Below are 27180 nucleotides of genomic sequence, written 5' to 3' on the forward strand. Positions count from 1 at the left end.
GGACATTGGACACCAGGGATGGCAGCAGACAGGGGACACAGTGCTCTGGGGATGGCTTACAGGACAGTGCATGCCCAACCTTGCTTGCGCACCCCAGCACAGGACAGCCAGGCTCCGACTGTCCCCGCACCAGGCACCGCATGCTCAGGGCACCACACACAGCCAGGAAAGACAGCAGCGGAGTCATCATCGCTTGGCTGCTGCGGCTTTGCCCGGCGCTTGCAGCACAACCCCACGGCCCTTCCCCTGTTGACAGCTCTCAGCCTGACCTTGGACTCCAGCACTGCAATGCACCGCACATGCCTACAGTTAGAAATGCCGCTCCCCTTTCCACCAGCCACACACAGCACAGCCCTGGCTCTAACAAACCCACCAATCAGCTGCAGTGACCCGTGCAGGGTATATCAAGAGGAGCAAGGGGAAATGAGAGAGGAAATTCAGCCCCAAACCAGCAATGCTGCACGCTTCCTGGTGATTCATCCAGGGGGGGTTGTGGGTTTTTATAGACCCTGAGCAGGGCTTCTACCTTGGGAAAAAGGAGAGCGCAGACACCCTCAGCACAGGCTGCACAGACAAGATGCCGCTCAGACCTTCATTCCACCCCACAAGTGTAGGTCACCCCTGTCTCAAGACCTCTCCTTTAATGAAGGGAACAAGAGAGGGAAATATCCCAAAGTCTCACAACAAATCACTCTGGTGAAAGCTGCATTCAGCAGAGAAAAACATCACCCAATCTGCACTCCCAGTCTTGATCTTTATTAGTTACAGTTTCAGAAGAGATACAGTTTTGTTTCTATATCTTGTTAAAAGCAGCAATGTCAACGCTCTGCACCTGAAAGAGAACAAAAGCAGCAGCTAGAGATCACCGAGGCGTTTTCAGACATTTAAGATAGCAAAATCACTTACACCAGGGATTTATTCCCAGCACACACTAGAAACGCTCCAACAGATCAAGCACAGCCCAGGTGTCTCAGATCCCCGGCCGTGGTGAGACAACCTTTAAGGACTTATTTAATCTTCCTTACAACATCAGTCACAACAGGACACTGCACTGTGCTAGTTACTGCACAAATCTTTAGACAGTCCAGCCTATGAAGATCACATTAAGAGTTTCTAGCAACATTAAGATTAAAGTTCCTGATTTAGTCTAAATACAAGCAAAAGAGTAGGCAAAGGTGGTCAATAAAAACAGGTACCTGGCCTGCTGCTCTCCTGACAGCGAGGCTGGGAGCATTACTGAGTCAGCACACTCACAGAATCATTAAGGTTGGAAAAAACCTCTAGGAACATCAAGTCCAACCAACAACCCAACACCCCCAAGGCCTCATAAACCAGGTCCCCAAGTGCCACGTCCACACGTTTTTTGAATGCCTCCAGGGACAGTGACTCCCCCACCTCACCGGGCAGCCTCTTCCAGTGTCTTTCAGGAAAGACATTTTTCCTAATACCCAACCTAAACCTCCCCTGATGCAGCTTCAGGCTATTTCCCTCTTTCTATCACAAGTGACCTGGGAGAAGAGACCAACCCCCCCCTCACTCCAGCCCCTCTCAGGCAGCTGCAGAGAGCAAGAAGGGCTCCCCTCAGCCTCCTCCAGGCTAAACCCCCCCAGCTCCCTCAGCCGCCCCCCAGCACACTTGTGCTCCAGACCCTGCCCCAGCCCCGCTGCCCTTCTCTGGACACACTCCAGCCCCTCCAGGGCCTTCTTGTCCCGAGGGGCCCAAAACTGAACACAGGATTTGAGGTGTGGCCTTAAATTACCTGGCACAAGGCTGGGGCTCCTGCTACCACTTCCACAGAAGGATGGGGATGGGAGACATCTCCTCCAGTACCCAGCCACCAAAGCTTAACACTTGTGTGTGTCACTGAAAAACTTACATAGTCTTCAAATTTGGTGATCTCCTCCTCCAGGATGTCTGTCCCGACTTTGTCATCCTCTACCACACACTGGATTTGGAGCTTCTTAATGCCGTAGCCAACTGGGACCAGCTTGGAGGCTCCCCACACCAGCCCATCCATGTGGATGGACCGGACGCACTCCTCCATCTTCGCCATGTCAGTCTCATCATCCCACTGCAAGAGCATCACGTATGAACTTTAATATTTTCCTAGAGCTCACCATTAGCCCCAAGAGGCGTCCAGTGACTTAAAATTCAACATTGCACTGAAATTCACATTTCAGCTGATCCCAACTGCCCTTCTTGGCTACTGTTTTCAGAGTTAGCTGATGGGTTAAGCCAAGCTCAATCTGACTTTGCAGCATTGCTGCACAGCATGTTGTTTCAATTCTACCTAGAGGTGGTGCAGATGCAAGGGAGATTCCTCCTGCAGCAACTCAACCACTTTGGAGAGCTCACTTTGAAGTGATTTTTACCAAGGGCATCTCTCAGAGCGCTAGCCAGCCCAGAGTTTTTATTCTACCATGACAATTCAATAAAAGACAGGTTTTATTCCCATTTTTTAGGACATTTATTATATCTTTGAAGAAAGGAAAAGGGCTACTCCTGGTCAGGGGATCTTCAGATAATGGCCTGCGCTTGCCACGGTGCAAGGAACAGGGCAGCAGCGCAAAGGCTACAGATCCCAGCTGCAACATCCCACCTCGCTCTGAGCCCTTGCTTGGGAATCTGCAGGTCCTGCCTTCCCCAGTCCGCTCGGGTGAGCGAGACGATTTACAGCCTCCTGCAGCACAAGACATCGAGCCTCCCTCAGGAGCTACCCCCACTTCAGTTACTCACCGGCTTCACATCCAGAAGGATAGAAGACTTGGCAATAAGACCCGGTTTCTTGGCCTTCTTCTCTGCGTACTGACGCAGTCTCTCCTCCCGGACTTTGGCAGCCTCTTGGTCTTCCTCTTCATCATCACTACCAAAGAGGTCAATATCATCATCATCTTCCTCTGCAGCAGCTGGCTCAGTTTTCTTTGCCGGTGAAGCAGAAGGGAGCTCCACTTTCTTGGAGGGAACACTGAACGGCTCCACTTTCTTCATTGGAGTGACGTGCATTCAAGTGTGAATTAACGAAAAAGGGGAGAAGATTAAGTTGAATCAGAGCAGCGCTCAGGAGAAGCTCAGGAACAGAAGCCTACATTGCTCAAGACAGTGAACGCAGCCCACACGATGCGATTTGTGTGAAGAATCAGCTATCGGCCATTAAAGTAGGACATTTGACCAGATGGACCTTTGAACTGGACCAGTATGGCCATACTTATGTTCCTAGAACAAAAACCACCAGCACACAGAGCCAAGAGCTGATCCTTCTCCTAAGGGCTCAGGATAACTAGACCATATGAGTCTGAGCGGGGTGGTAGTTGGGAACGCAACCAAGTGTCTTCCCCTAGCACGAGGAGGGCGCCCTGCGCATTCTGTGAGCTTACTGCAGAGACCACCAGCACCACTGGTAGCATGTGTTCCACTGTACAACAAAAACTGAGCAAATCATGGAATCACAGAATGTCCTGAGCTGGAAGGGACCCACAAGGATCATCAAGTCCAACTCCTGTCCCTGCACAGGACAACCCCAAATTCACACCATATCTCGGAGGGCCTTGTCCAAGTGCTTCTTGAATATTGCCAGCCTCGGTGCCGTGACGCCCCCCTGGGGAGCCTGTTCCAGGGCTCCACCACCCTCTGGGGGAAGAACCTTTCCCTAATGCCCAGCCTAACCCTCCCCTGGCACATCTCCCTGCCATTCCCTTGGGTCCTGGCATTGGTCACCAGAGAGGAGAGATCAGTGCCTGCCCCTCCTCCTCCCCTTGGGAGGTCTTCCCTCATCAGCGGATGATGGTGAAATCGGTGCCACACATTCAGCTCCCACAGAGTTTTCTCTTAAATTAACTTAAATGCATTATTGTAGGGGACATTTGTTAAAGGAAGGTATTGCCAACTCCGCTTATCTGCTGTAATGAGGTGGCATTTTGCCTGGTCTGTGCTAAGAAACTCACAGCACCGTGGGCTAAGTGCTAGTCAAGTATATATTAACTCCAAACTTTCACAGATCTGCACCGACTCTCCCTCGCTGAAATCTCTAACGTAGCTTCTTTGCTGGTCTTAGGGCAGAACACTCCTCTACATATGTACTATTTGGGAAAAATGATGAGGCAGCTGCCAAAACTACTGGAAGAGCTGCAAACTCCTAACTATGAACATCTCTCCATCCTCAGCAGACAACCTGGAGACCTCAGAAATACCCTGACTGTGAAGCATTCAGGAACAGCACCTCGCCAAAGCTCACCTGGGTTGGAGGAACCGGTGAGGGTTGGTGGGAGGTAGATGACTTTTCCAGAGCATTCAGGCGGCTTTCCAACTTGAAGATGGCCGTTTGAAGGTCTGCAACAACTGCAAGAAGAGAAGGGGGGGGCAGGAATAAAAAAAAAGAACCTTATCTTGGAGGCTCTGCATCAGCTCTCAAGTCAGGACAAATTTGCTCCTGCTCCAAGTGGGCTTTAGAAACACCAGCTGCCCCAGTCAGAGGAAAATCTGCAAAGCTCTGATCAAGACACTGGCACATGCTCACCTGGTGACAAAGTCAGTAAGGGATACACCCCTCAGAAGCAGGACCCCATCCAATTTTGCTTTTGTGCCAGAAGATTCTCCTACTTACCACTGCGAAGGTTTTGATTTTCTACCTCCAGGTGAGAAATTCTGGAAAGGAGTTCATTTTGGTCACCGGCAGGCCCAGAAGAGGTTGTGCTTGCACTCTGCAACAAGGGAAACAGATGAAACTAATCTGTTCACCTACTCCCAAAGCTCAGTGGTTCAGTGAAGCAAAGCAGAGTCATGCCTTCAGGGAAGAAGAAAATTTGAGAGCTAGTCTAAGGACATTTTCTCTAGAGGCTTTATAAAAAGAATATACTAGCTCTATAGAATGAAGCATGGAACGTATCTCGAGAAATTTCAGCTGGCACTGATGAGCGAAGGATAAAGCCATTCTTTGCAGTCTCACATCGCAGTCCGCCACTAAACACACAAAAAGTTTTCAAAGTTCCATGCTAAACCCCTTAAATGGGGCAGCCGGTCTCCTCTTACAGACAAACTGAGGCGCAGAGCACAGAAGTGACCTGCCTAACGTCACACAGCAAGTCACTGAAAACTGGAAAGGGATCCCGGCACTTCTATACTCCCACCTTCCCCAGTCCGGCCTTTAATTCCTCTCAAAACAACTTAAAACTACTTTGACGCACCCTGCGGGAGCAATTATAGCGATCCAGCTTCAGAAGTATTTAACCGCAAAAAAGAGCTTTACTTTTTTTTAAGGAGGCCCTTATCTATAAATTCAAAACAACAAAGGGAAAGAAAATAACAGGCCTTCACTCTTTGCTTTAAATGTCATTTTGTAACTGAATACAACAATAGAGGAAATAATTTATACTGTTTGAAGCGCACCCTGCATATAATTATGATGTGGTTCTTGGTTGCAGTTGACAGGCTTCTGAGATCTCGGCACTCACTTAAGATCGAGGGAGGGAAATAAAGGGGTTAAGATGAGGAATCTGTGGCACATGAAAAGCAGGTCTGGAAGATGCCTGGCCCTGGGAGCCCCACAGAGCAGCGCAAGCTGCTCCTGGCAGGAAGGTCAGAGAGACCCTTCTCCACCCACCCAAAAAGGAGTAGAGGCCGGAGGCCAAAAGCACCATGAAATCAACCTCCGACGCAGGCTCAGGAAGGCGAGTGCAGATCTGCAGTCCCCAGGCAATGAGCTGGGAGACCTAAATGCCCTGCTATAAATCCTGTTAGATAGGGTGAGCTACGGCCATGTGCCAAAGGCCAAATGATTCTCATGGTAAGGAAGGAGAACTTGGTCCGTCTCTCCCAGGCAGGGCTGTCCTTGCCCTACAACGTCCTCTCAAATCACACAACCAGCTCCATCCGTGCGCAGGTGACTTACAGTTGAGCGGCCTGACTGCCTCTTGGGACGGGCAGAAGGAGCTTCTTTGCTACGAGGAACTGTCTTCTGCTGCAAAGGGGGAAAGGTTTGGGGGATGTTCGGTTCAACATGGCAGATAGAAAAGGATTTCACTCATGCTGGAAGAGGCAGTTCAAGTGCAGGAAGTAGATCCACATGCAGGACAAATCATGAAGCAACGAGATACAGCCTCACACCAGCTACACACCAAACAAAGCCTGCACAGAAACATTTATCCATGAACTCTGCCATCAACTTGTTAAACATCTCTGTGTCTGCAGAAAGATCACGCAGCTGGGTGGCAGAACTAGATGGGATGTCTAGGGCATGGTCTCAGTCAACTCCCAACCTGTAAAACCAGAGGGGAAGCAAGCGCACGCATTACTGCGGCTCGCACCGCAGTCTCCGCTAGCTCTCCTGTTGTTAGATAAAATCTAACACCCGACAGATGCAGAAACACATGCAAAGTTATCAAGAGTCTTAACAAGTCCCCGGTTACCACTAACGCATTTCATGGGGGGAGTTAAGCAGTGCAACACCAGCCTGCACTAACAGCTTGAAAGCTTCCATCCTCACATGCACCACCAGAAGAGAGGCTGCTAGCCACGGTGGGCTCACCACACCAGGCTAGACCTAGCTTTATACACCAAGGAGAGAAAATTAAACCTCAGATGAACTCGTTGCCTGACCCGTTCTTGTTCTAGTTGCACCATCAGGGCCAAGGTCTAAGTTAATTCAGAGAAAAGTGAATTCTGGCAATAGTCACATCCATCCCCACCCCTTGACAAAGCACTTGTTTTGAGTCATGATCAAACACAGGAGCTGTGTCACCTGCAAAAAGATACACAGCTGCTTCTTTTTTTCCCCAAAGCAGCCTGCTGATTCAGCCGAACAGCAAGAACCACAGACATTTGGCAGTTTGAAGCCCTAGTCACGTTTTCAAGCCAAACGCTGAAGCATTTCAGCAGGCTCTGCCTTTGCCCAAGTAACTGGCCATCCTACGCACAACTGTGGATATTCGAGACACTGCAACACAGCTACGCCTATTAGGTGCTGCAGAACAGCCCGCTTTTAAACCCTGGCTTAGTGGAAGCATTTTCCACAGAAGCCAGCTGTGCCTCTGTATTTCTCTTCCCTGTTAGTATTGTCTCAAAGATTAGAAACCTAAACCGAGGCAGCACCATCTACCTTGTCACTTGTCAGCTGCCATCCTGGAGCCTCACACAGAACAGGTCAGCTCTGCTCCTCCCTGTAGTCCCACAGGAGAAATACCTACAGCTTGGCAGGAGGCCTCCAGCTCAAGGACAAACCTGCCAGCCTTGTGTGGTTGTGTCATTTAGAGGGTTTGAGAAGATCACAGCCGTTTTCCCCAAAAATGCTGTAGCTATGGCTTGCAAGAGCAAGGCGAGAGGACTTGGAAACACTCTGTCCTGCACGAAGCTGTTCTCAACAAGGAAGAGCACGGGAAAAACAACATTTTGTTATTTCAACAGACCTTTTGAGTAACAAAATACTAGGATACAAACCTATCTGTATATTGCTGTCAGGTGCCATTTGGGAATTGCACAAAGCAGAGCTCTGTGATGCACAAATTCCTTCCCTTTCCACCCTTCCTTTGCCAGCTGACACTGAGCCTGCAAGGTGAGGTGACATTAAGGTTGCAAATACAGCTAAAGAAGCACAGAAAAGAGTCAGCATTCTCAGTGGGGCCTTTAAGTCTGCATCTGCTCATCAGTAGGCAGTAATACAGGTAGCACAGGCACTCGAGGAGCTGCAGCACAGATATCTGGGTGGCTCCCTGGGGAACCATCTCCCCTCCAGGATTTCTCAGCTGCAAGTTGCTACTGAGGTCTCTGCAGAAATGGCAAGATTGATTAACAACCTGGATGCACCTGCAAGGTTAAACACCCACAAAATCCATGTGAACAGTTCAGTGTCGTGCACCTGGACAAATGGATTCAGCATGTTATATATGCTAAGCTAATCTTAAACCGGGATTCACGTGCTCCTCCGTGCTGTGTTTTTCACGCCTGTTTAGAAGGGAGGTTTACAACACAAAGTGGGTTCACAGACATGGCACAGCACAGCATTTACATGTGGAATTCAGACATTACTTGTTAGTCCTGGCCTATCCCAGGGCAGGGTGAGCCTTAGCACAGCTGGCAAGAAGAGAGGGTTGCTGCCCCAGGATCAAGCAAACAGAGATTAAAGGTCTTCACAAACAGGGCCAGCTGTCCTTTGGGAACCTGTAACCTGGGTAAAGCACAGTCTAAGAGGCACAACACAGAACCAAATTCCCAATTCTGCGAGCTGTTCAAGCCACCCTTTCAGAAATTATGGAAAAATTGCCTTTATGAGACTGTGGGCTTTCCCAAGGTGAGGATTTTTCAACCTTTTAGAGATGCAGTCACTAGCCTAAGCTACTCACTACCTACAGTGTGGTTTTTCCTCTGCACAACCAAGCACCGTTTCTTCTTCTGACTCAACTGTGCCAAAAGGAAGCTCAACACAAGTGGTTGTGAACTTTATCAAGGACAGTAATTCAAAATCCCAAAGGTGAAAAGTTCCAGAGCATCCCTCCAGTCACTTCCTGCACATTGTCTCATGGTCAGAGCTCTTAAAACCTGGTTTTTTTCTAAGCTTAAGCCATAGTTTTTGTGCTGAACCCACAAGTGATACAGTGCTGCAACCTGTTCAAAATATTTTGCACAGCTGAAGCACTCAGCAAGCCCAGAACCACACCAAGGACTGCATATAAATTTAATCATCCAAGCAAATTAAAACCCTGGGACTTCTTGCTTATAAAGGGTAGAAAACAGAATCCTCAGCCTCAAAGGCCTTTCAACATCTGTCCCTCTCTAAAGTTTGACTAAAACCTACTCTAAAAATCAGAGACAAGAACACTGACTAATGAAGAAGAAAACGTTAGAAAAGGTTACCTTCTCTGTATCAACTTAAAGAAATCTGCCTGACGACTACAGGTAAAATCTCTTCCCCTGGTATGTCAGGCCCAAGGAACAGACACAGCTGGAAAGCTGGCACTTCCTGCACTACCAGAAGTATCTGGAGGCATCAAGCCCTTCCCCTTGACTTAACCAGTTACAAAGAACAGCACACAGGTTTTACAAGCACGGTTACAGACGCGATGTGTAGGTTTTCCAGTCCAGAGCTCACAAAACACAGCTTCATCCAAAAAATAAGCTTATTTTGTGCATGCAGAGATACAGACACCCTTCCTTCCCCTCAGGTCGGTCTACCTGAGCTCTGGAAACACAGAAAGTTTAGCCATGGTCAGATATACAAAACTGAACTGTGGGGAAATGTTGAAAACTAGAAGGTTTCCCCTCGCCTAAGACCAGCAGGATGGATCCTGGCTGGTGTCCTACAGAAGGTGTGACAGTTCCCCTGCACACAGATGTGATTCTGAATGCTGTCTCTAAACACTTTAGCAAGATCAGAGGTTTTCTGGGAGCTTTTCTTGTTTGAAACCCACACACAGGCAACACACAAATACAGAGGATTTGTAAGAGGGAGCTTGGGCAGAGAGGGGAAGAACAGAGCTTCAGACTCCCCCACCAGTCACCTACCCAGTGACATCCCTTTCGTTACAGGCCCTGGGGAGGGTGTAGGAAGCGAGAGTTCAGTTACCCACTCTGTTGGACTTCCTTACGATCTCAGGCAAGTCAATCTTTTCCATGCCTCAGGTCCCCAGCTGTAAGATTTCTCACCACCTGTGGTCTCAATGCCACCAGCTGCAGTACTGCACACGTTAACAACTTTATATCTAGAAAAGCATTAGTGATCAAGCAGATGTCAACTGGAGAGATTGTTTAAAGCAGAGATGACCATGCAAAGCAGGATGAAAGGTATGTGCAAACAAATGTTTCCAGCATCAGAGCTTTGTACCCTCCTTCGGGAGGTACAAACCACTGCCTCAACCCTTCTAATGCTCCTTCACACACATCAGAACAACATCACCCAGCTGAAGCAGACCTGAAACCAGCCCTGGCTGAATTTCTCAGCAAAACAAAGGCATTTATCTTCCATCTTCCCATCTTACAAGAACCAACCCTTCACTTGCTCCATCTTTAGACTCCTGACAATAACTCGGCACGTTCGGGTGGAAGGGAAGACTAAATCCTCACCATAAAACCATATTTTGCTGTTGTTCTGTGGATCAGACAGTATAAATTTGGCTTTCTGAAACATAAAAACAAAGTTTAAGCATGTTCTAAAGGCAAACCTGCCCTAAGGCACCGCTGTCCAAGATCAACAATGATCCTTCAGAAACACAAGCTACATAAGCTGATGAAGGCTTGTTTCTCAACAGCTCAGTCTTTCTAACTCACACATTAACACAGAAGATCCGACCGTGATTTACTGCTTCAGGTTCCAGTGCAGAGATGTGGCAATGCGTGGAAAAACTTAAAAGGTGAGCTCTCTGGGGTATCGTATAAGCCAGGGTAAGGCACGATCGGTTAAACAAGACTACAAACGGAGAGGAGGAGGAGGTCACTGTTGCCATGTGCTCTGCTTATCTAAGCAACTGCATATTTTGGGAGCAGAACAGCACCTATAGGTTAGATAAATCAAGGAGTGCTCCTGACAGCAACACAGATTAAGGTGCGCAGTGCTTTCTTTAGCTGTGCAGTACATAACGCTGTTCCTTCAAGCCTTCAATGGTGAGTCCCAATTCACTTCTGGCAACACCCCAGATTCCAGTTTTAAGGCCCTATGGCCCAGTCCTGACCTTAAATCCTCAAGCCCACCAAGCTTTCTTCACAAGAACAAAAAAAATCCCAGCAGATGAATTTTTTTTATATTCAGCACTAACCCCAACAAGTGCCATAGGGGTGCAAAGGACTCTATATTCTCAAATTTCTGTCCTGGCATCAGTCTGGTGCTTTGCCAGTTCTCCCAGTCTTCCCCATTACAGGACCTGGACGATCCGAACTGACATGCTTCTCACACAAAGAAGCTCTTTAGCAGGAGTCACAGGCCAGGGCAAGAAACTCTTCATCTTGGGCAAACCACAGACCATTCTGCAAGATGAGAATGTGCCTTCAGGGTAGACCAGCAGCATTGCCAGGTGATTTGTATTTAGGTTTCCTGCCCCTAACTCACCACATCCAGCCTCTGCTCCCGAAGGAGGCAGGCCTTGGAGGAAGCAGCTGATCCTAGACCTTGCCCAGTTTGCAAACATCTTTCCAAAGTCATTTAACATCCCTGTTTGGGATGGGGGGGCTCATTTCCCCACATTTGCCTTACTGAAGTCCAAACGAAGTCTTTGACAGGGCCTGATAGTCTCTACTGAAAGCCCAAATGTGTTATTTCAGATCTGAACTTAAATACGCCAGTTCAGGAAAAATCCTCCCTAAGCTGTTGGCTGAAATACTGATCCTGAAAGTAACAAGCTAGCACTAGAAAACTTTCAAGGATTCCCCTCCTCAACATGTTTTGGGTTGTTTTTAACACTACTAAGATGCCCCAACTTTCCACTGATTCCCATGCTGTATTCAGGACCACTGAATCTAACCAAAGCAAATTTAGTCCTCTCCCACCATCCTTCCATCAAATCTGCCCTGCTCTACCTGCATCCACTTCCAAGCTTCCAGTGCAGCACTGAGTATCCTGGGTGGCTCACGTGAGCGGTTGCAGAAGTTGCTTTTGTAGCGTTGAGTTCAACAAGTGAGACCACTGTGAGGAAAGCAATTAGCCTAATTCTGTCAGTTCACCCCAAATGTATGGCTACTTTCTGCTTGTGTTAAGGAGGAATATGCAATATTCCCCCTTGAGAAAGGCTCAATTCCCTGTTATTGTACTGATCTAGACAGAAACTAAGGGTGTTAAATATCCCAAGGAGGAGTTATGAGGCCAAATCAATATAATATGAAGGATGGATACCCTCAGACGGAAGTATGTACGTAGTAGTCCCACCGCAGAGGAAAGAAAACAAGGCACATGGGCTGTGTTCTGTGAATTTTCTTGACTCATGAAACCAGTCCACTTATTAGTTTAAGAGTTTGAGTCTTATGAGTTTAAGAACTCAGCTTCCTATTGAAAAATTAAACAGTTTTAACAACGCTGTCTGTACATATCAGCACAAAAACCTCCAGAAAGGATGTGACTGAATTTCTGCAGGATGGTCCAGACTTAAGAGCTAGTAGCCAAGCTGAATTCCCTAGATGCAGCAGATGGAAGATACCATTTTTTTGCACATACCCTAACTGAAAGCAGAGCAGGAAAGAGAAGGTGGCAGCTCAGTGTACCCCAAGAGAGACACACGTACTCCCGCTGGCAGCTCAGTGCTTTGCTACTCAGCAAGGTTATTTTAACAGTGACTTGTAACTTGTCAGGTAAGACTTGTGGGAACAAACTCTAGCATTCCACCAGAAGAAAAAGAAAAGCACAGTTGGAGATTTTTAACCCAAATCCAGTTAGTTTTAAAAAGCACTGCAGGCTAGCAAGCAGGTAAGCAGCATGCACTCTAGTAGCAAGGGTCCTCTTGGTTGGATGGAGCTACGCTGGCGATACACAGCGCTGCACACCTTAGTCTTCTCCTCTAACTTAAAAATAAGAAGCCACACAATCTATGAAGTGGTCACAGCGGAGTTCTGTGAGATGCACCACAGCTAAAAATGGTTGCAGGTAGCCAGCTGGTGAGAGAGCTTGGGTACTCACTCCGGCCAGCGATTTCTGGATATTCTCCCTGGCTCTGGCAATGTCGCGTAGGATCGTGCTGGCTCCGTTCTCCTGCAAACAGTGCAGAAAGAACCAAGATTTTTTTTAAAAAATATGAAACATGGGAAACTGGTCAGGGAAGTTTTTTTTAGAAAAAGAGGGTAAGAGTAGGGGAAAGTCCCTTCCAATGATTCAGCAAGTACTGAAAAATTAGCTGCAAGGAGGATTGGTTGTAAATCAAGCAGCACTGACTGCAATCCCCAGTAACATCAGGCCACATGTCCAGGAGATCATCCAGTCAAGAGCTTTTAAATTCTTTATTATCACCCTGAACAGTCTGGAGAGCTGCCAGCCAGGCAGAGGGTTGGAGTCACTTCAGTACTCCTTAAGATCTACAGTTAGGCAGCTCTTTGTATTACCTGTCACTGTATTCAGGCAAGAAGTGACAGCCTTAACCGAAGCCTTCTATCCAGAGAGGTACGACCTAGGGTACAGCAGCACAAGATTTTTTTTTCCCCCTCCATGCTCCTGGTTGCCTGGATTTGAAGATTCCCTTCCTAGGGCACAAATTCACTTTCCACGATCCATTCGCTTCTTGCCTCTCCCAGACTGCAACCCCGCAAGCAAGATCCGAGACGTGAAACTCCCCTCAAGCCAAGATTTTAAAGAGCATGGATCTTTTTTCTCTGCAGAGAAGCAGCTGATAAACTGCTGCAGAATCTCCCCCAGAGCCTTCACACCACCTCTCAAAGGCAGAACTTCTTCACTGGAAGCTCCTCACATGGCATGAAATAGCCTAACTGTTCTAAGAGCACTGCAGAGGTTTGCACTTTAACTTCTACTTCAAGCGCTTATCTCTAGCTTCTAATTTTTATTCACGTGTCCTAGGTGCTCTGTTACCACTACACTAGCATGGGCAGCAAAAATAGGCAGTGTGTGCCTAGAAGCTATTACTTAAGCAAAAAGCTTCCCCTTAAACACTTGCAAGACAGCCATTTAAAACTCTAAGCAGCTTTCTACATAACCAACCAAATGCGTAAGCAGTTAACAGCTCTTTACATGGCAGGAAGAGGTTACGATAGCTCTGCACCTTTAAATAGTAATAATTTTGGGCTAATATTTAAGCTTGAACTATTTCAGCTCAGGCGTGCTGCAGCAGCACCATGCTTCCCCCTCCACCTGCTCCCCCCCAACTCACCAGTACTGCGATGCACTCTTCTGCAGGAGCACACTGAATAATTGAAGGAGTAAAAAGAGAGGAACATAATTCCTGGTCTCTTTGGAGCCACGGTGCCTCTCTTCAAACATCAGGCAACTCAAATACCCAGTATATCCCTTATCCCTTGCCAAGGAAATCTTAGCTGCTCCAAAACAGCAGCAAAACAGCATCTTTCCCTGGCTGAATGGGGACAGGTCAATTCTTTGCCCAGCCCAGTCAACAGAACCGCAGGTCTTGGGCTTACAGCTCAAACCGTACCTCCGTTAGATCACATACAGCATCCGTGCTCTGTCATAGCAGCCTGAAAAGATTAGGAGCAACTGCTGCAACCTGTAACTGGTTCGCCTGTTGTTACAAGGGTGTCTGATCTCACAGTACACTGGTGGTACTCAAGAAATTCTTCACAGTCCACAGAAGATGGTCTTTCAAAAGGCAAAAGGGGTCATAACTGGAGGAAGGCTTAACGAGCTCCGGAGAAGACACTCATACTTGGAAAAAACAGCACCCAGAGTGGAAATAATACAGAAGTGCATGTCCAAGTGTTCTTTAGTCTGCTCTATACTAGCTCTTAAAGCTCCAGCATTCTGCTAAACCCCATCTGAAAACAAGCATTACCTGCTGTTGTGAAGAGCTGCTAACTGGCCCGTTCATCTGCTCATAGTATCTTCTCTCAGCATCATCGTACTTGTACTTCTCAAACCAGATCTTCTCATGCAAAAAGTAGTCGACTGCCATTTTTCTGCAGAAAGGAAAAAGAAAAAAACCCAAAGTGAGTTCCTAAAAGTACTTAAGGTTAGCAGCTTGCAATGAGCTTGTCAGAAGAATGTTTTCTTCCCCCATAGAGCTATGCCTGCAGCTCTCTGCTTGAAGGTTTCTACTCTGGTGGAAAGCTTTAAGTAAACAGGATCTTATTAAGAAAGCAGGGCAGTCTAATCACCCACCCGCCTTGCCTGACCTGCATTTAGTGACAGGACACCAAGTGGGGACAGAATAAAATCAGCTGATCTGTACCTTCTTCCACAAAAAAGCTTGCAGAGCAGGATTTTCTAGATCATGCTAGACACATGGGAATCTGCTGCTAATAAAGATGTCTTGCGTATGAGAATCAAAAATGGAATAATACTTTTAATTCTTACGACACCTGGCCATGGTGACACCAAAGGCTACAGCGTGCCAATGAGGGAGGACTCCGTACGTGACAGGCAAGTCCTGACACCACAGCTCACAAATTTAAACACCTTTCAGTCTTCCTTGAACACGACTTGGCTGCATTCGCGGCAACTGTTGGCTGTCTTAGGCTAGCACACACCTCTATACCTCGCCAGGCCATGCTTCACTAGGTGCACCACCAAATCTTCCTGTAAAGAGCAGCCCAACACACCGCTTAACACCAACCAGCCTCCAGGAATCCAGATACACACACGATTTACAACAGCACCACAGGTAATAGCACTCGTGCCCTTCTGGAAGCTACTGCAACTCTTTAGAATTAAAATTATCAGCAATGCAACACTTGCAAGGGACAGACACCTGTCACTACAAGTAGGAACAGCGTAAGACATCCTCACACTGTTGTGAAATGGTTTTTTACTTCAGTGCAGCAGCTTCCAAAGGTTGTTTAATTTCTTAACTTGAAGGCAAATGATGGAGCTCTTGCATCAGCCAGAGATCACAGAATCACAGGTTGGAAGGGACCTCAGGGACGTGCCCTTATTTCAAGCCAGAGGACAGCTACAGAGCCAACATCAGGTTGAGGAGGTGGTGAGAGCAGGGACAGAGCATCACAACAACAGCCCCATTACCAGGTTCCACCACACGACACAGAGCGCAACTCATAGCAACCTGTAAACCCTTTCCTTGTCAGCTCAAAACCCTGCAGCTCTCCATTAAAACATTTCCACAGAAGCCAACAGTGAGTCTTCTGTAAAACAAGCACCCTTCTTGCCTACCCACTCAGAAGAGACCAGAGGCCACCATAATACAGGGCCTCTGCACTGAAGCCATTTCCAGTACTCAGCTCCCCAAGACCCTGCTTGAGCTGCCAACCAGTATCATTAACTGAGAAACCCAGTTACAGGCCACATATTTTACAATGACTCACAGATTTTCCTGGGGAAGGGTGAAAGGCACAACCAACTGTCTAGTTCTGTCAAACTGAAGAGAGAATTATCCCCAACAGGACAGGGTGAAAGGCACACATGCTCTAAAGCTTGTCTGTAACCCCCTGTATCACTTGACGTAAAGATATTAAAACTCTCCAGCAAATCCTAAGAAACTCAAGGATCAAAATGTCAGAAATAAGGGCTGATGCTCCAAGAGCACACACCCCCCCACCCCCCCAAGAACACCAGTCACTGCAAAATAACATCCAAGCACTGGCCTTTGGACAGGCTCCCAGGTCATTACAGCCCTCTGTGCTTCAGGGTTCAGGCAGTCATATATAAAAGCACATTTTTAACACAGAAACCATAGTATCATACTGCACTTAAAAAGCAGCCTTTAAGTATTTGTCTGTAAACTGATTTATAAGTGGAAGTTACAACTATGAAGGTCACCTACAATTTGAGAACACACTCTTCCTGCCCAGCTCCACACACACCCATCAAACAAGCTGTAATCCAGTCAGCCCTGTCCTAAAATTAACAGCAGCTTCCAGACCAAACGGTCTGATGAATTAGAAAGGCAACCCTCTCCCGCAACGAAGCAAACACAGCACATGCTGACGCCAGACTGATGCCCTAAATTGTATTTCACCATCACCCCCAAGCCTTCTTCAAGCCAGATGCTGGTAGCAATGCTCAAATGTAGCCGTGTCTTGCACAGAGCTCAACGACCAGCCTACACACTCTGCAGGAGAACTGGGGATAACCACTTCTCTGAAGGACCCTGCAGCATCTTAACAGAAATACACAGCAAATAACCACCACTAATTTCCTCAAATTCAAAGATGAAACATTCCATCCGCTGCTGTCTCAGCAGGCCTGTTTAAAACACACGATTACTCCCTCCAGCTTCTCACTTTTACGGCTTTTTGTACATAATAGGAATACAAAAAGGAGCACAGCCCCAGGCTTCCCCCATGTAAGGAGGCGGGGGGTCAAACCTTAACTCACTTACCAGCCCTGGCTTAACCTCTGGCACCACACAAATACTACCTTTAGCCACCAGTATGCATCGAGAAGGGGGCTCCTTTAAGTTTCCCCAGCTACCCTGCCCACAAACAGGCTCCATGGCTCAGGAGCAGCATCTCCCTACAGCTGCATGCACGCTCGGGTCCTGCAGACACAAAGGACGCCTGTCTCCTACACATGCAAATTCTTTCAGCTCAATCCTGACCCAGCAGTTTTGCATGTGTGAGTGTTACCCCAGAATAAACTTCTCCTACTTCGTTTCTGGCGCAGGTACACCTGAAGCATAAGCAGCTGGTTGGGGGAGTTTTACTACTGTGGTTTCCTGCATCCCCATCCTCTCTCCTGCTCTTGACATCTTCAGAGCCTCAGCTGCATAGTATCGTGACTCAGCGCTGTCATATGTCGGCTTATTAAGCCACACAGTTTCGCTGTCCTCATGCAGAAAAAAGCAGGTGGGCGGAGGTTGCTCAGCATCACTGGGAAGCAGAGAGTCGGTGGCCATCTCCACGTGTTTGATGCCCGCTTCCTTTCCAACACTGTGGTTCTTCAGTGCTTCAGGGCAGCCACGTTGCTGCTGTCTGACTTTACCTGACGGATTACCATCAAACATGTTCTCATAGAAGCTCTTCTCAGCATCATCATAGAGAGGTTTCTCTAACCACACCTCTGACATGAGAGCCTGCAAGCTTGAAATCTGCGGCTTACCATTTACCGTCTGGTGTACAGAGCCGGGCAAACTGGTAACGAAGGAAGAAGCGGAATCGGCAACGGCATCTGGAGCTAAGCTTGGCGTAGCAGGAGTAGGCAGGGCTGTAACATAGCCTTCATCCGGCGTTCTCAGCCCAACACTGCCAGCGTTTGACCACACAGACGTGATGGTTAGGATATTGGGAGGAACAAAGAACTGTGATTTTTCAATAAACACCTCCTCGGCCTTATCAAAGTCAAACTTGTTGACCCAGACACCCTGAACAACATGGTGACACGCAGACAAACTACTGTGGGAGCAGGACTGGGCTGCCGAGAGCATCCTTGGCTTAGGAACATCTTGGACAGCTTTTGACCTGGCCACTAAAGGGGACTGCTCAGCAGTTAGCGCAGCCTCAGGTGCCTCCTCGTTCTGATAATCCACTATTTTTTTCCTGTACACATTCTCAGCATGATCATAGAAAGGCTTGTCGAACCACACACAGTCAGCTAACAAACCAGTCAAAACAGAGTCTAACTTGGAGGCCACGTTTTTGGGTTTTGGAGAACGCTTCCGTTTCCTTTGTTTCTTTCCATTCTTTGCTCTCTTCAGGTCTCCCTTGAACTCGCTTTCAACAGAGTCGTCATTGCAGACTCCGTTTACAGCCTCTACCTCCTGGCACTCCTCAGGGGCCGCAGCAGCTAGCATTGCTTCTCTTTCGTAATGCAGTCTCTCTGCTTCATCATATTTGTGCTTGTCTACCCACACTTTTTCTACCGGGCAGGGAGGCTTCCTTGTCCTCATCTTCCAAAGAGTGGCAGCATTAAAAGATAAGCACAATAATGTAGTTGCAGCAAAACTAAATAAAGCAAGGGCATGCATCAGACTTCAGCAATTTCTTAAGTAATACAAGAGTGTCAAAAGCTATCATGCCATTATTTTTTTATGGTAAAGAGCCTAAGCGCTTAGTTCCATTTTTCCTTTGCTATAAATTTTAATTCAAAGAAATTAAACTGCTTAAATGCATCTGGTTTCTGAAGTCAAAATAGCCTTCCTCCTAAAATACTTCTGCTGTTCACACAAGTATTCTGCACATTACTATTTAAAAATAAAGGCACTGGCTGAAAGCACTTCAAATTTTACTTTTGAAGACAACTGACAGGAAAAAAACAAGATGATTTTGTTCAAATCCCTGCTAATGTGTAAGATATACTTCCAAGTTAGTAGATTAGTCCTTAATTACTTGTTAGGTATTCTCAACCAGGCACCGTTTTGGAGAGACAGGCTAAAGAAAGATGCCCCAATTCTCAAGTATCTTTAGAGGTCATTGCTTACACTTAGTTGTGTTTTGCTATTAGAAAGCCAGCAGATGGAGCTCACTGAAAAACTATGACTCAAGTTTTGGTTTAAAATCCCAGTTACTGGCAAATTAAAATTGACCAAGAGCTGGAGATCTCATGATTAAATTAGCTTACAAAAGGAAAAATCTATTGAAATGAAAAATATTGCACCTGCTTTGTGTTTTCCTGCCCTAGTCATACTTTACTAGAGGGGTAAAAAGAATAATCAAGCAGCTCCTAGTGTGTGCAGATTACTGGAAATGGGATGGGAAATACCTTTCCAAGTACAGAATTTACTGTACTGCTCAAATATCTAGTGAGTAGGTAACTACCTCTCTGCCAAACGTGACTATGTGGCCAGATCCCTAGAGTTAAAAAAAGGTCCGTAATGAAGTAGCCATAAGCCAGCTCTCTCTTTAGCTACCAACAGCTGCAAGTTTTATAGCTACAAATTTATCTGTGACAGATTGCCAAATAAAATTCACACACAGCTGAAATGTCCTCCAGACTTCAGTTGATGACTTGCAGTTCCTGGAAGATTTTACAAGCCTCAAGTCCAGGGCTTGACAGAACAGTAAAAAACCAAACTATTATTACAAGTAAACGTGCTTTTGCCTGTTTAAACATTCAAATTTAAAATTATATAGTTTAAAATATTAAAGCAGTGTAATCTATATCTCAATTATAAAAATTACTAGGAAAAGCAAAAATAGATCTTTTTCTTACTGGAGTTGTGAAACTGCTCCTCCACCAGCTGCTGAAAACACTGATGCAGCTCAAAACATTTCAAAATATCTAAATTGAAATTCATTTTGAAGTCTTTATTTTACTTTACGCTCTTCTCTTGCATTTTACACCAGTTATGGGACAATAAAACACTTACTACAGACAACTTGAAACAAACCAGTGCTTTCAATAAAAGTTAACCTACGTGTTACCATCAACATCAAAAACAGCCCAGCTGGAAGCACAGGCTTTGCAAGGTAGGAGCAACACTACAAGCAAGTGACAACCGGGTGGCAGTGCCACTAAAGAGCCTGCACAAGTTATTCTGGGGTACAAGGACGTGTTCCTGCTGTAAAAAAAAAGCATTGAGGCAGCCTCATGCTCCTGATCATCTCAGCTGCCGGACAAATAATTTAAGATATTTTTGTAGTCTTACACAGCAAACATAATCGCCTTTAAAAAAATAATCTTTATAGGAGATGCCAATTTAAATGGGATTCTTGGAGGGTAGCGTCAAAGTCAAGGCAACACCTGCTAGGGTGATACCTGTATTTCAGTCATTTGGCAGACTGGAAGAGGATTAAATGATGCAAATTGAAAGCGTTGCGCACAAAGGCACTCCTTTGCAGCGCACGCGTTCTACAGTAACGGCCAACCGGATCTAGCGCAGCGACCTGCCGGCACAAAATCCCCAGGGAAAGCAAAGCACGCAACTGAAAATACATAGGTAGGGCATGCAAAAGGGTGAAGGCAATACATGGAAATTTTTATGTTACTTAGGTTGATAAAGACTGCTAAAAAGATCAGACTCCTGCGTTTGCCTGGCATGCTCTGTTTGCCTCTGCATTCACATTCATTTGAGCTCTCCCAAGGAAAAAACATAGTCTGTAAGTGAATAAAGCCTTCAAGGAGATCTTTTATTGAGAATACTTCATTAACCCAATGCAGGGGTTATCATATTCCAAGGGTACAACTGAAACTATTCCAGCAAGAATCTCTAGTGGGTGTAACAAGCCCCCCAGACATGACTCAATACAGCTGAAACCATCACACCTTTAAATATCTAATTTGCATCACAGCTATTAACATTTCACATCGAAGGAGCTTGACCATTTGACAAAAAACATGACTAAAATTTGGGGTTTAGTGTTTTTGTTTTTTTAATTATAGGTGATTTTGCTCAAGTCCTTAAGCAAAGAGCTTCAAGCACTGAAGTTGCAACTCCCACATTGCTCATCTCAAGGGTGAGGTGTGTTACTGAGGACCTCAACTATCAGGAGGTTCTCTCAAATCAAAGAACTGTCTTTAATCAAGGTGAGACGTGAATTTAAAAAACCTGTAAAGACACTTATTTCCAGTGAAAAATCAGAAAACTGTGCACTACTCTGTCTAATAAGAAGTATCAGATCAGTGCCTATATTCCCCGATTTTCCAGAAAGCGCAAAAACCACGTGACAACTTGGGAGTACTTACTTTTTTAGCTCCTACGATAGCATTAAGAAAAAAGATAAAGTTAGAGAAAGCTTCCAGTTCTAGAGACGCAACAACTAGTCAGAAAGGACATGGAACAACAACAGCCAAATGTATTACCAGATAGTTAACTCCCCCCATACATAAAACATTTAATTAAACTTAGAGCTGGTTAACTCTCCACAACTACATTATCTTCATCAACCAACACCACGTACACTCAGTTGCTTTTAATTTTAAATAACAAGCAATAAAAAAATATACATATCCAAAAGGATCTACTCATCACAACAGGGAAGCAGCCAGAGAGGCTTCCAACCTGCCGTACCGATACCGTCAGCTGGTGCGAAAGTGAAGCTCAGGTCCCCCAGTTTCAGGTAACTAAACACCAATAGCACATACTCGAATTCTGAAAATGTAATAATTTATGTAAAATTACTGATGTAAAATAATGGTGTAAAATAATGAAGTCACACAATTGTCATTAATTCTACCAGAAGTCAGCAATCTGTACAACGTTCTAGGGATGAGAGGAAATAAAACACTAGCGCTAACGTTCAGCCTACTAATTTTTCAGGAGAAGCATCAAGACGACACATGAACACCCCCAGGTAGAATTTAAGGCTTTAAGGGCCATATCTACAAGGCTACGCTTACGAAGCCTGGCGAGGTGCAGCTTCTCACGTCACCAATTCAACGTTACATGTAAAAAAAGCATATTTCTGCAAGGAAGCAAGCCAAAGCGACCACAAACATTCCCCATCAAATCTGCCCCACAGGAATTCAAGTGCTTTTTTTTTTTTTACAAAGATTATTACCAGGGAAAAACCTCCGTGAAGGGAATTTACCTCAACAAGCAGTAATACCATTTTCCAAAGACAAGGCCAAGATACTTGCGGCACCTTATTTGTTCCCATGAGGGGGCCAAGCCTTAGGTTCAGTTATGACAAAGACCAGATTTTCAATGAAGTAAGGTTTACAAACACAAGCCAAAATTGGGAAAAAAGTCAGTTCTACTCTGTGTTCACACATTTTCCCAGAGGAACATTGGAAAAGGCATATACAAGGATTTTAATTACACAAGCCATCACCTGTGGAGACAGTCCAATGAGACATGGGAGCTGCAGACCATTAACACCGGTTAGTTAAAGACTAGAGCACTACCAGTTCTCCCAGCATAAAAATTTACTCCAGACAAGACACAAGCTCACAATCCAGCTTCAGCCAAGTCTGCCAAAGTGCAGTACGAAGGGAGAATGGAGGACACATGATCTGACAAAGTCTGGAGGGGCAAATTCACCTCTTCAAAGGTTTAGGAAGCAATTTAACCTGTCTTGGGCTTCTAAGAGCCTGCACTGTATGCCATGCTGCTTTCAGGCTGGTCTGAGGCAGCTGAGATTTACCGCCGCACCAAACCACAGCCTGCGCAGTTGTTTCAACGCTTTCTGCCTGATATTCTCAACTACTCGCTTCATCGTCTCAAACAAAGTTTTAAAATTAAAAGAACATGCTGTAGTTTTATGAACACTCTCCACAGGCAAAAATCAGAGCACAGAAACTTGAGCTGAATTAGGAACCCATCAGTCTGCACACACTCAGAACCAAGCTGGAAGCCCAGAAGGTCTCTCCCTCTAACCACTCCTGAGACCACATTCATCCGCTGCCTAGCAACATTTTTTAGAAGTGAAGCATTTTTTGAGCACAAAGATAAATTAATACTTTGAGACAGAGGGAGCAAACTTTACAAAAAGTGTTTAAGAAACACAAATCTGTGAGTGGAGTAGAAAAATGGAAGGTGGGTTCTTACTCCACGCACCAGAGAGCAGCTCCTGCGTAGCCAGGGCAATTTTGCTTTTCCAGTGACAGTGCAGACAATCATCAGGTGTTTTACAAAGCACAAAGCCACTGGAAAGGCAAATGCTATTATTAATATTTATCAATGCCAAATAACTAAATATTCCCACATAACAAAAGAATCACAGGTCAACATTTAGGCCATTAAAAAAGGACTTAAAGAAACTGAAAGAAGGATTTTTAATCACAGCTACTGCTTCAGAGCTTTGGGCTTGGTCTCATCTTGTCACCCCTTCCTGAGTATTTCAAGCCAAAACAAATCTGCTGTACTTCAAGTGCTGCAGGGAAACACATGAAGTTAAAAACAGGCAATGAGAAGGTCTCTATTGTTGTTTTGTAAATCCAAAATAAGCTTTGGACTTCAGCTATTGGGCTGTATTATCCCCTTAAGTCTAGCTACTTTTTAAAGAGTCAGTAAAATAAAAGCATACAATACATTACCCTAAGGCTAGAGCCAAAAAAAGAAAGTTAAGTCAACTCCATTTATTGGTTTACTGAAAGCAACTCTTTCTCTTCTGTCCATGAGAAACTCATTTCTCCTGAATTGAGAAGCCTATAAAATAAATATGTGGGTTTTCTGGGGGGAGTCAGGTCATAAATAGTTTGTCAACAGCCTCCTAGAGAGCTAAATTCCACCAGGCCCTGCACAATTCTTGCACTGGAACTGAACTGTGGTTTTAATTTCATCTGTGTGACAGGCTGACCCAGCAGCTCCCAACAAGGCACAGCAAGTCAGGCAGCGCCATGATTGGAAAGCAGCTCTCCCAGAAATTATTTTAACAGCTTGATGTGGCTTAAAATATTTCTAAAAGTCTTGAAAAAGTATCTTTAGATGAGCAAGAGCAGCAAATCTCATCCATCACCAATTTCTGGAGGGACGTGACAGCAGCTTTCTGAAGTCATAAGCAAGAGGGCATGATTACAGTCACATTTCAACTCCCTTATTCATCAGAAATGGGCATCAGGTGGCACTGGGGGCCACAGGATGATAGAGACAGGGCAGCTTGCTGTGGTTTGACCCCAAAAACACTCCATGGATGCAGCCCCAAAAATTAGGCAGGCAAGTCCTGATTTCTGCAGGTGCAAGCAGCAACCAAGGCAACACCAGTCACTCTTCCCCCACCCCAGCCCTCCATCTGTATATTTGCTTATACGCCCTGGCACAGCTGATTTGGTCCAGGCCAACATGGTTATATATTTAGTGCTCCTGTCCTATCACATGTCACACCAGCCTCCCCACCAGAAGCTCCTGAACACTCATCCTAGCAGCAGCCTGAAAAATAAATCCCAGAAAACCCGAAAAGGGCCCATTTGATGTCAGAGACAGAGCAGAGAGGGGAGCGAGAAGGTCCACAGGCACCAGTCTGTTCCTTTCTACAGCCCCAGACCAACACCTAAGCTATGCCACACTCAAGACATCTGCACTGCCCACACCTTCCTAGTGAAATGCTTCCCCCTCTGCTTGAAACTGCTACAGCTGCAGCCCTTTTGGGGCAAAATTGCAATTTTGTGCCATTTCAGCAAGGCATCTGGGCACCAGTTAGACATGGGCACCAGTTAGACACAGCTGCCTCATACCTACCTGCTCTACAGTAAGGGCATCAACCCTGCCCCCGCCTCCCACTTTTTTTCTTTTTGGTGATTCAGAGTTAAAAGAACTGAGTGATTTCACACCAGAGGGTCTGATGGCCTCTTGCAGCTGAAGGGAGCAAATCCACCCCCCCCCATCACTGGCACTGAGTCAACACAGGCAGCTAAAGCAAAAGAAAATACTAACACTTGTAGTATTGCTTTTCTGCTGGTTTAACTCCCTAAACCGGCTCTCCCCCAACTCACAGTGCCTCGAAGCAGCAGTACACAGAGTCAGGAGAAGGTCCACCTTCATCACCTTTGCTATAACATGAAGCCCCACGTTAACCTTTAGCCAGGGAAACAACATCTCCCAACCCTGATCACCTAAAAACATATCTCTTCACTTCAAGCAACAATGCTGCTGATTGCTAATGAAGAGATAATCAAGGAGATGGGAAATCAGCAGTAGGGAAAGACAGGAAAGAAGTCACCTTCACAAGAAAAAGCAAAGTAGTTGAAAACAGCTTAGGTGAAGAGAAAAAAGGCATACCTGCAAGGTCAGGGAGAAAGAGGGCACACCTAAAAAAGGAGAGGAAAGAATTACAGCTATACAGCCAAGCAAAGTTATTTTGTCCTCTATATGGAACACGACAGGATGGTGAACATCAGATTGCAATCAATCCCAAAGCATCAATGATCTAAACGTGAAAGAACAAACGCATATTGATTTCGGTGAACACCGGCAGGGGAGGAGGGGAGGAATGACAGACTGCAGCAGCCTCAGCAACTTTAGCTACTGCTGTAATCCTTCACAACCCCCCAGAGAGCACATCAGCAGCCTCCACACAACCACTCCTCCCCAGCCCTGCCCATTCCCCAAATATAGTTTTGAAACAGATACCTCCCGAGTGAGCTGTCGTTGAAACAAAAAGGAAAAGCAGAAAAGAGCAGGACGGGCTGTCAGAGGCTCCACTAAGGTTCCAGAGGGGTTGGGAACACCAGGACATGGAGAGGTGAGATGAGCAGAGCCCAGGTGCACCTACAGAGCAAGGGCAGGACAACAGGGAGGCCTGACAGTACAGGGCTCCCAGTTCACACACCAAGTTTGGAGCTGCAGCTAAGGGTGCTGGGCCATGGGCTGGATCAAGCTGCTGCTTCAGTTACAGAGGGCTGCCAGCTGCTCTGTACCAGGACAGCAGCTTGAGTTTCCCTCTGCAGCAGGCGACTCAACCACAAACCCTTGCCAAGATGGAGAAATGGAGGAAAGAGCAGACCCCCCCAAAGCACTCAGAGGTGCTGGGAACAGGGGGTCCCCTAAAATCTCCTCCCTACCAGCGCAGGAATCACACCTGAGACTGAGGCTCCATGTAGGAGTACCCCCACAAGAAGCACCCCAAAAGAGAGGGATCCTGCCCACACCCCAAAAGCTGCACAGGTTTATGGAGATCTCCAGCACCGGCCAACCCAGCCCTTACACAGGTAACAGGGTGCTCTTGCAACCACCTACCTCGACCCTCTCTAGGGAAGAGACCCCAGAGAGGGAAGAACCCTACAACCCCCCTTTCCCTAAGCCTGAAAGGGGAAAAGGGGCTCACAGACAAAAAGGGTCCCCCTACAACGTCCTTTCCCGGGATGCGAGGGCGGAAGAGACCCCCAAAAGGAATGGGGGGCCTTCCCATAACCCTATTCCCACACTTACTAAGAATGGAGAGGTGTATCACCACACTATTTCCTGCGACTTAAGGGCGAGGAAAATTAATCCCAAAGTCCAGGAGTACCCTAAGCCTTCTCCCTCAGGATTCTGGGGACAGGGAGAAGTGCCCCACAGATAACTGGGGGGCAGAGGCTACTCATTCCCGGGGCAATAAAGAGGAAAGGACCACATAGACGACAGGGGAACCCCACAACCTCCCTTCTGAGGTTGTACCAAGGGAAGAGACTCCTGAGGGTCCCCCACAACTCCCCTGCTTCCCGCCATTGTGAGGGAAGAGGACCCCCCCCATAACGAGGTACCCCCAAAACCCCCTTCTCCCGGCCTCAGAGCACGAAAGGACCCTTCTTGGGGATTGTGAGACAAGAGAAGGACCCCACAGACTGTGAGGAACCCCCACAACCTCCCCCCCAGGAAGAGACCCCTCAGATCACATGGGGCTTCCACGCCTCCCACCCCACGGCTGTGAGAGGAGCGAGGGAACCCCTCAGAGACCTCCGAAGCTCCCATTACGGATGCCCACGGAGCGGGAACGAGAGACACACACACACAACCCACACCCACCCCCCGCAGGGCGCAGCACTCACCGGCAGCGCTGGGCCCGGGCAGGCGGCGGCCGCCTCCGCTCCGTTCGGCCTCCGGCGGGCAAAGGGAGGCGCCGGGCCGCGCGCGAGGGGTTGTGGGGGCGGCGCGGACCACGAGCGGCGGAGGGAAAGGGGGGGACCAACGACCGCGGGGAGGGACACAACGCGCTTCACTCACAGCGCTGCCCGCGTCCTCCCCCCTCTCCTTCCCAACGGTGGAACAGCCCGGGGAGGGGAGCGGAGAGGGGGGAAGAGGTGAGGCGCACCCCACTCTTCTCGCAGAATGGTACAACCCAGAGGCC

The 27180-nt window shown here is 46.9% G+C and overlaps 1 protein-coding gene across 14 annotated transcripts; it reads right to left on the reverse strand.

Annotated features, from left to right (window-relative positions):
• Positions 1 to 735: 735 nt before the first annotated feature.
• EEF1D (eukaryotic translation elongation factor 1 delta) lies at positions 736 to 27180 on the reverse strand. 14 transcript variants are annotated; one of them, XM_075085967.1, is made up of 11 exons: positions 26859 to 26941; positions 25485 to 25622; positions 25134 to 25162; positions 14418 to 14541; positions 12584 to 12655; positions 5885 to 5953; positions 4601 to 4697; positions 4232 to 4335; positions 2737 to 2982; positions 1877 to 2071; positions 736 to 832 (listed from the first exon to the last, which is right to left on the reverse strand). In XM_075085967.1, the coding sequence occupies exons 4-11, from the start codon at positions 14535 to 14537 to the stop codon at positions 794 to 796; spliced, it is 942 nt and encodes a 313-aa protein (XP_074942068.1). In that variant the 5' UTR covers positions 14538 to 14541; positions 25134 to 25162; positions 25485 to 25622; positions 26859 to 26941; the 3' UTR covers positions 736 to 793. The 14 variants fall into 14 exon arrangements, with proteins under 14 accessions (XP_074942068.1, XP_074942072.1, XP_074942067.1 ...); XM_075085971.1 differs by lacking the exon at positions 25485 to 25622 and having other exon boundaries at positions 5885 to 5950; positions 26882 to 27158; XM_075085966.1 differs by lacking the exon at positions 25485 to 25622 and having other exon boundaries at positions 26882 to 27158.

Source organism: Phalacrocorax aristotelis, chromosome 2 (genome assembly GCF_949628215.1).
Source record: "Phalacrocorax aristotelis chromosome 2, bGulAri2.1, whole genome shotgun sequence".
NCBI classification, from domain to species: Eukaryota; Metazoa; Chordata; class Aves; order Suliformes; family Phalacrocoracidae; genus Phalacrocorax; species Phalacrocorax aristotelis.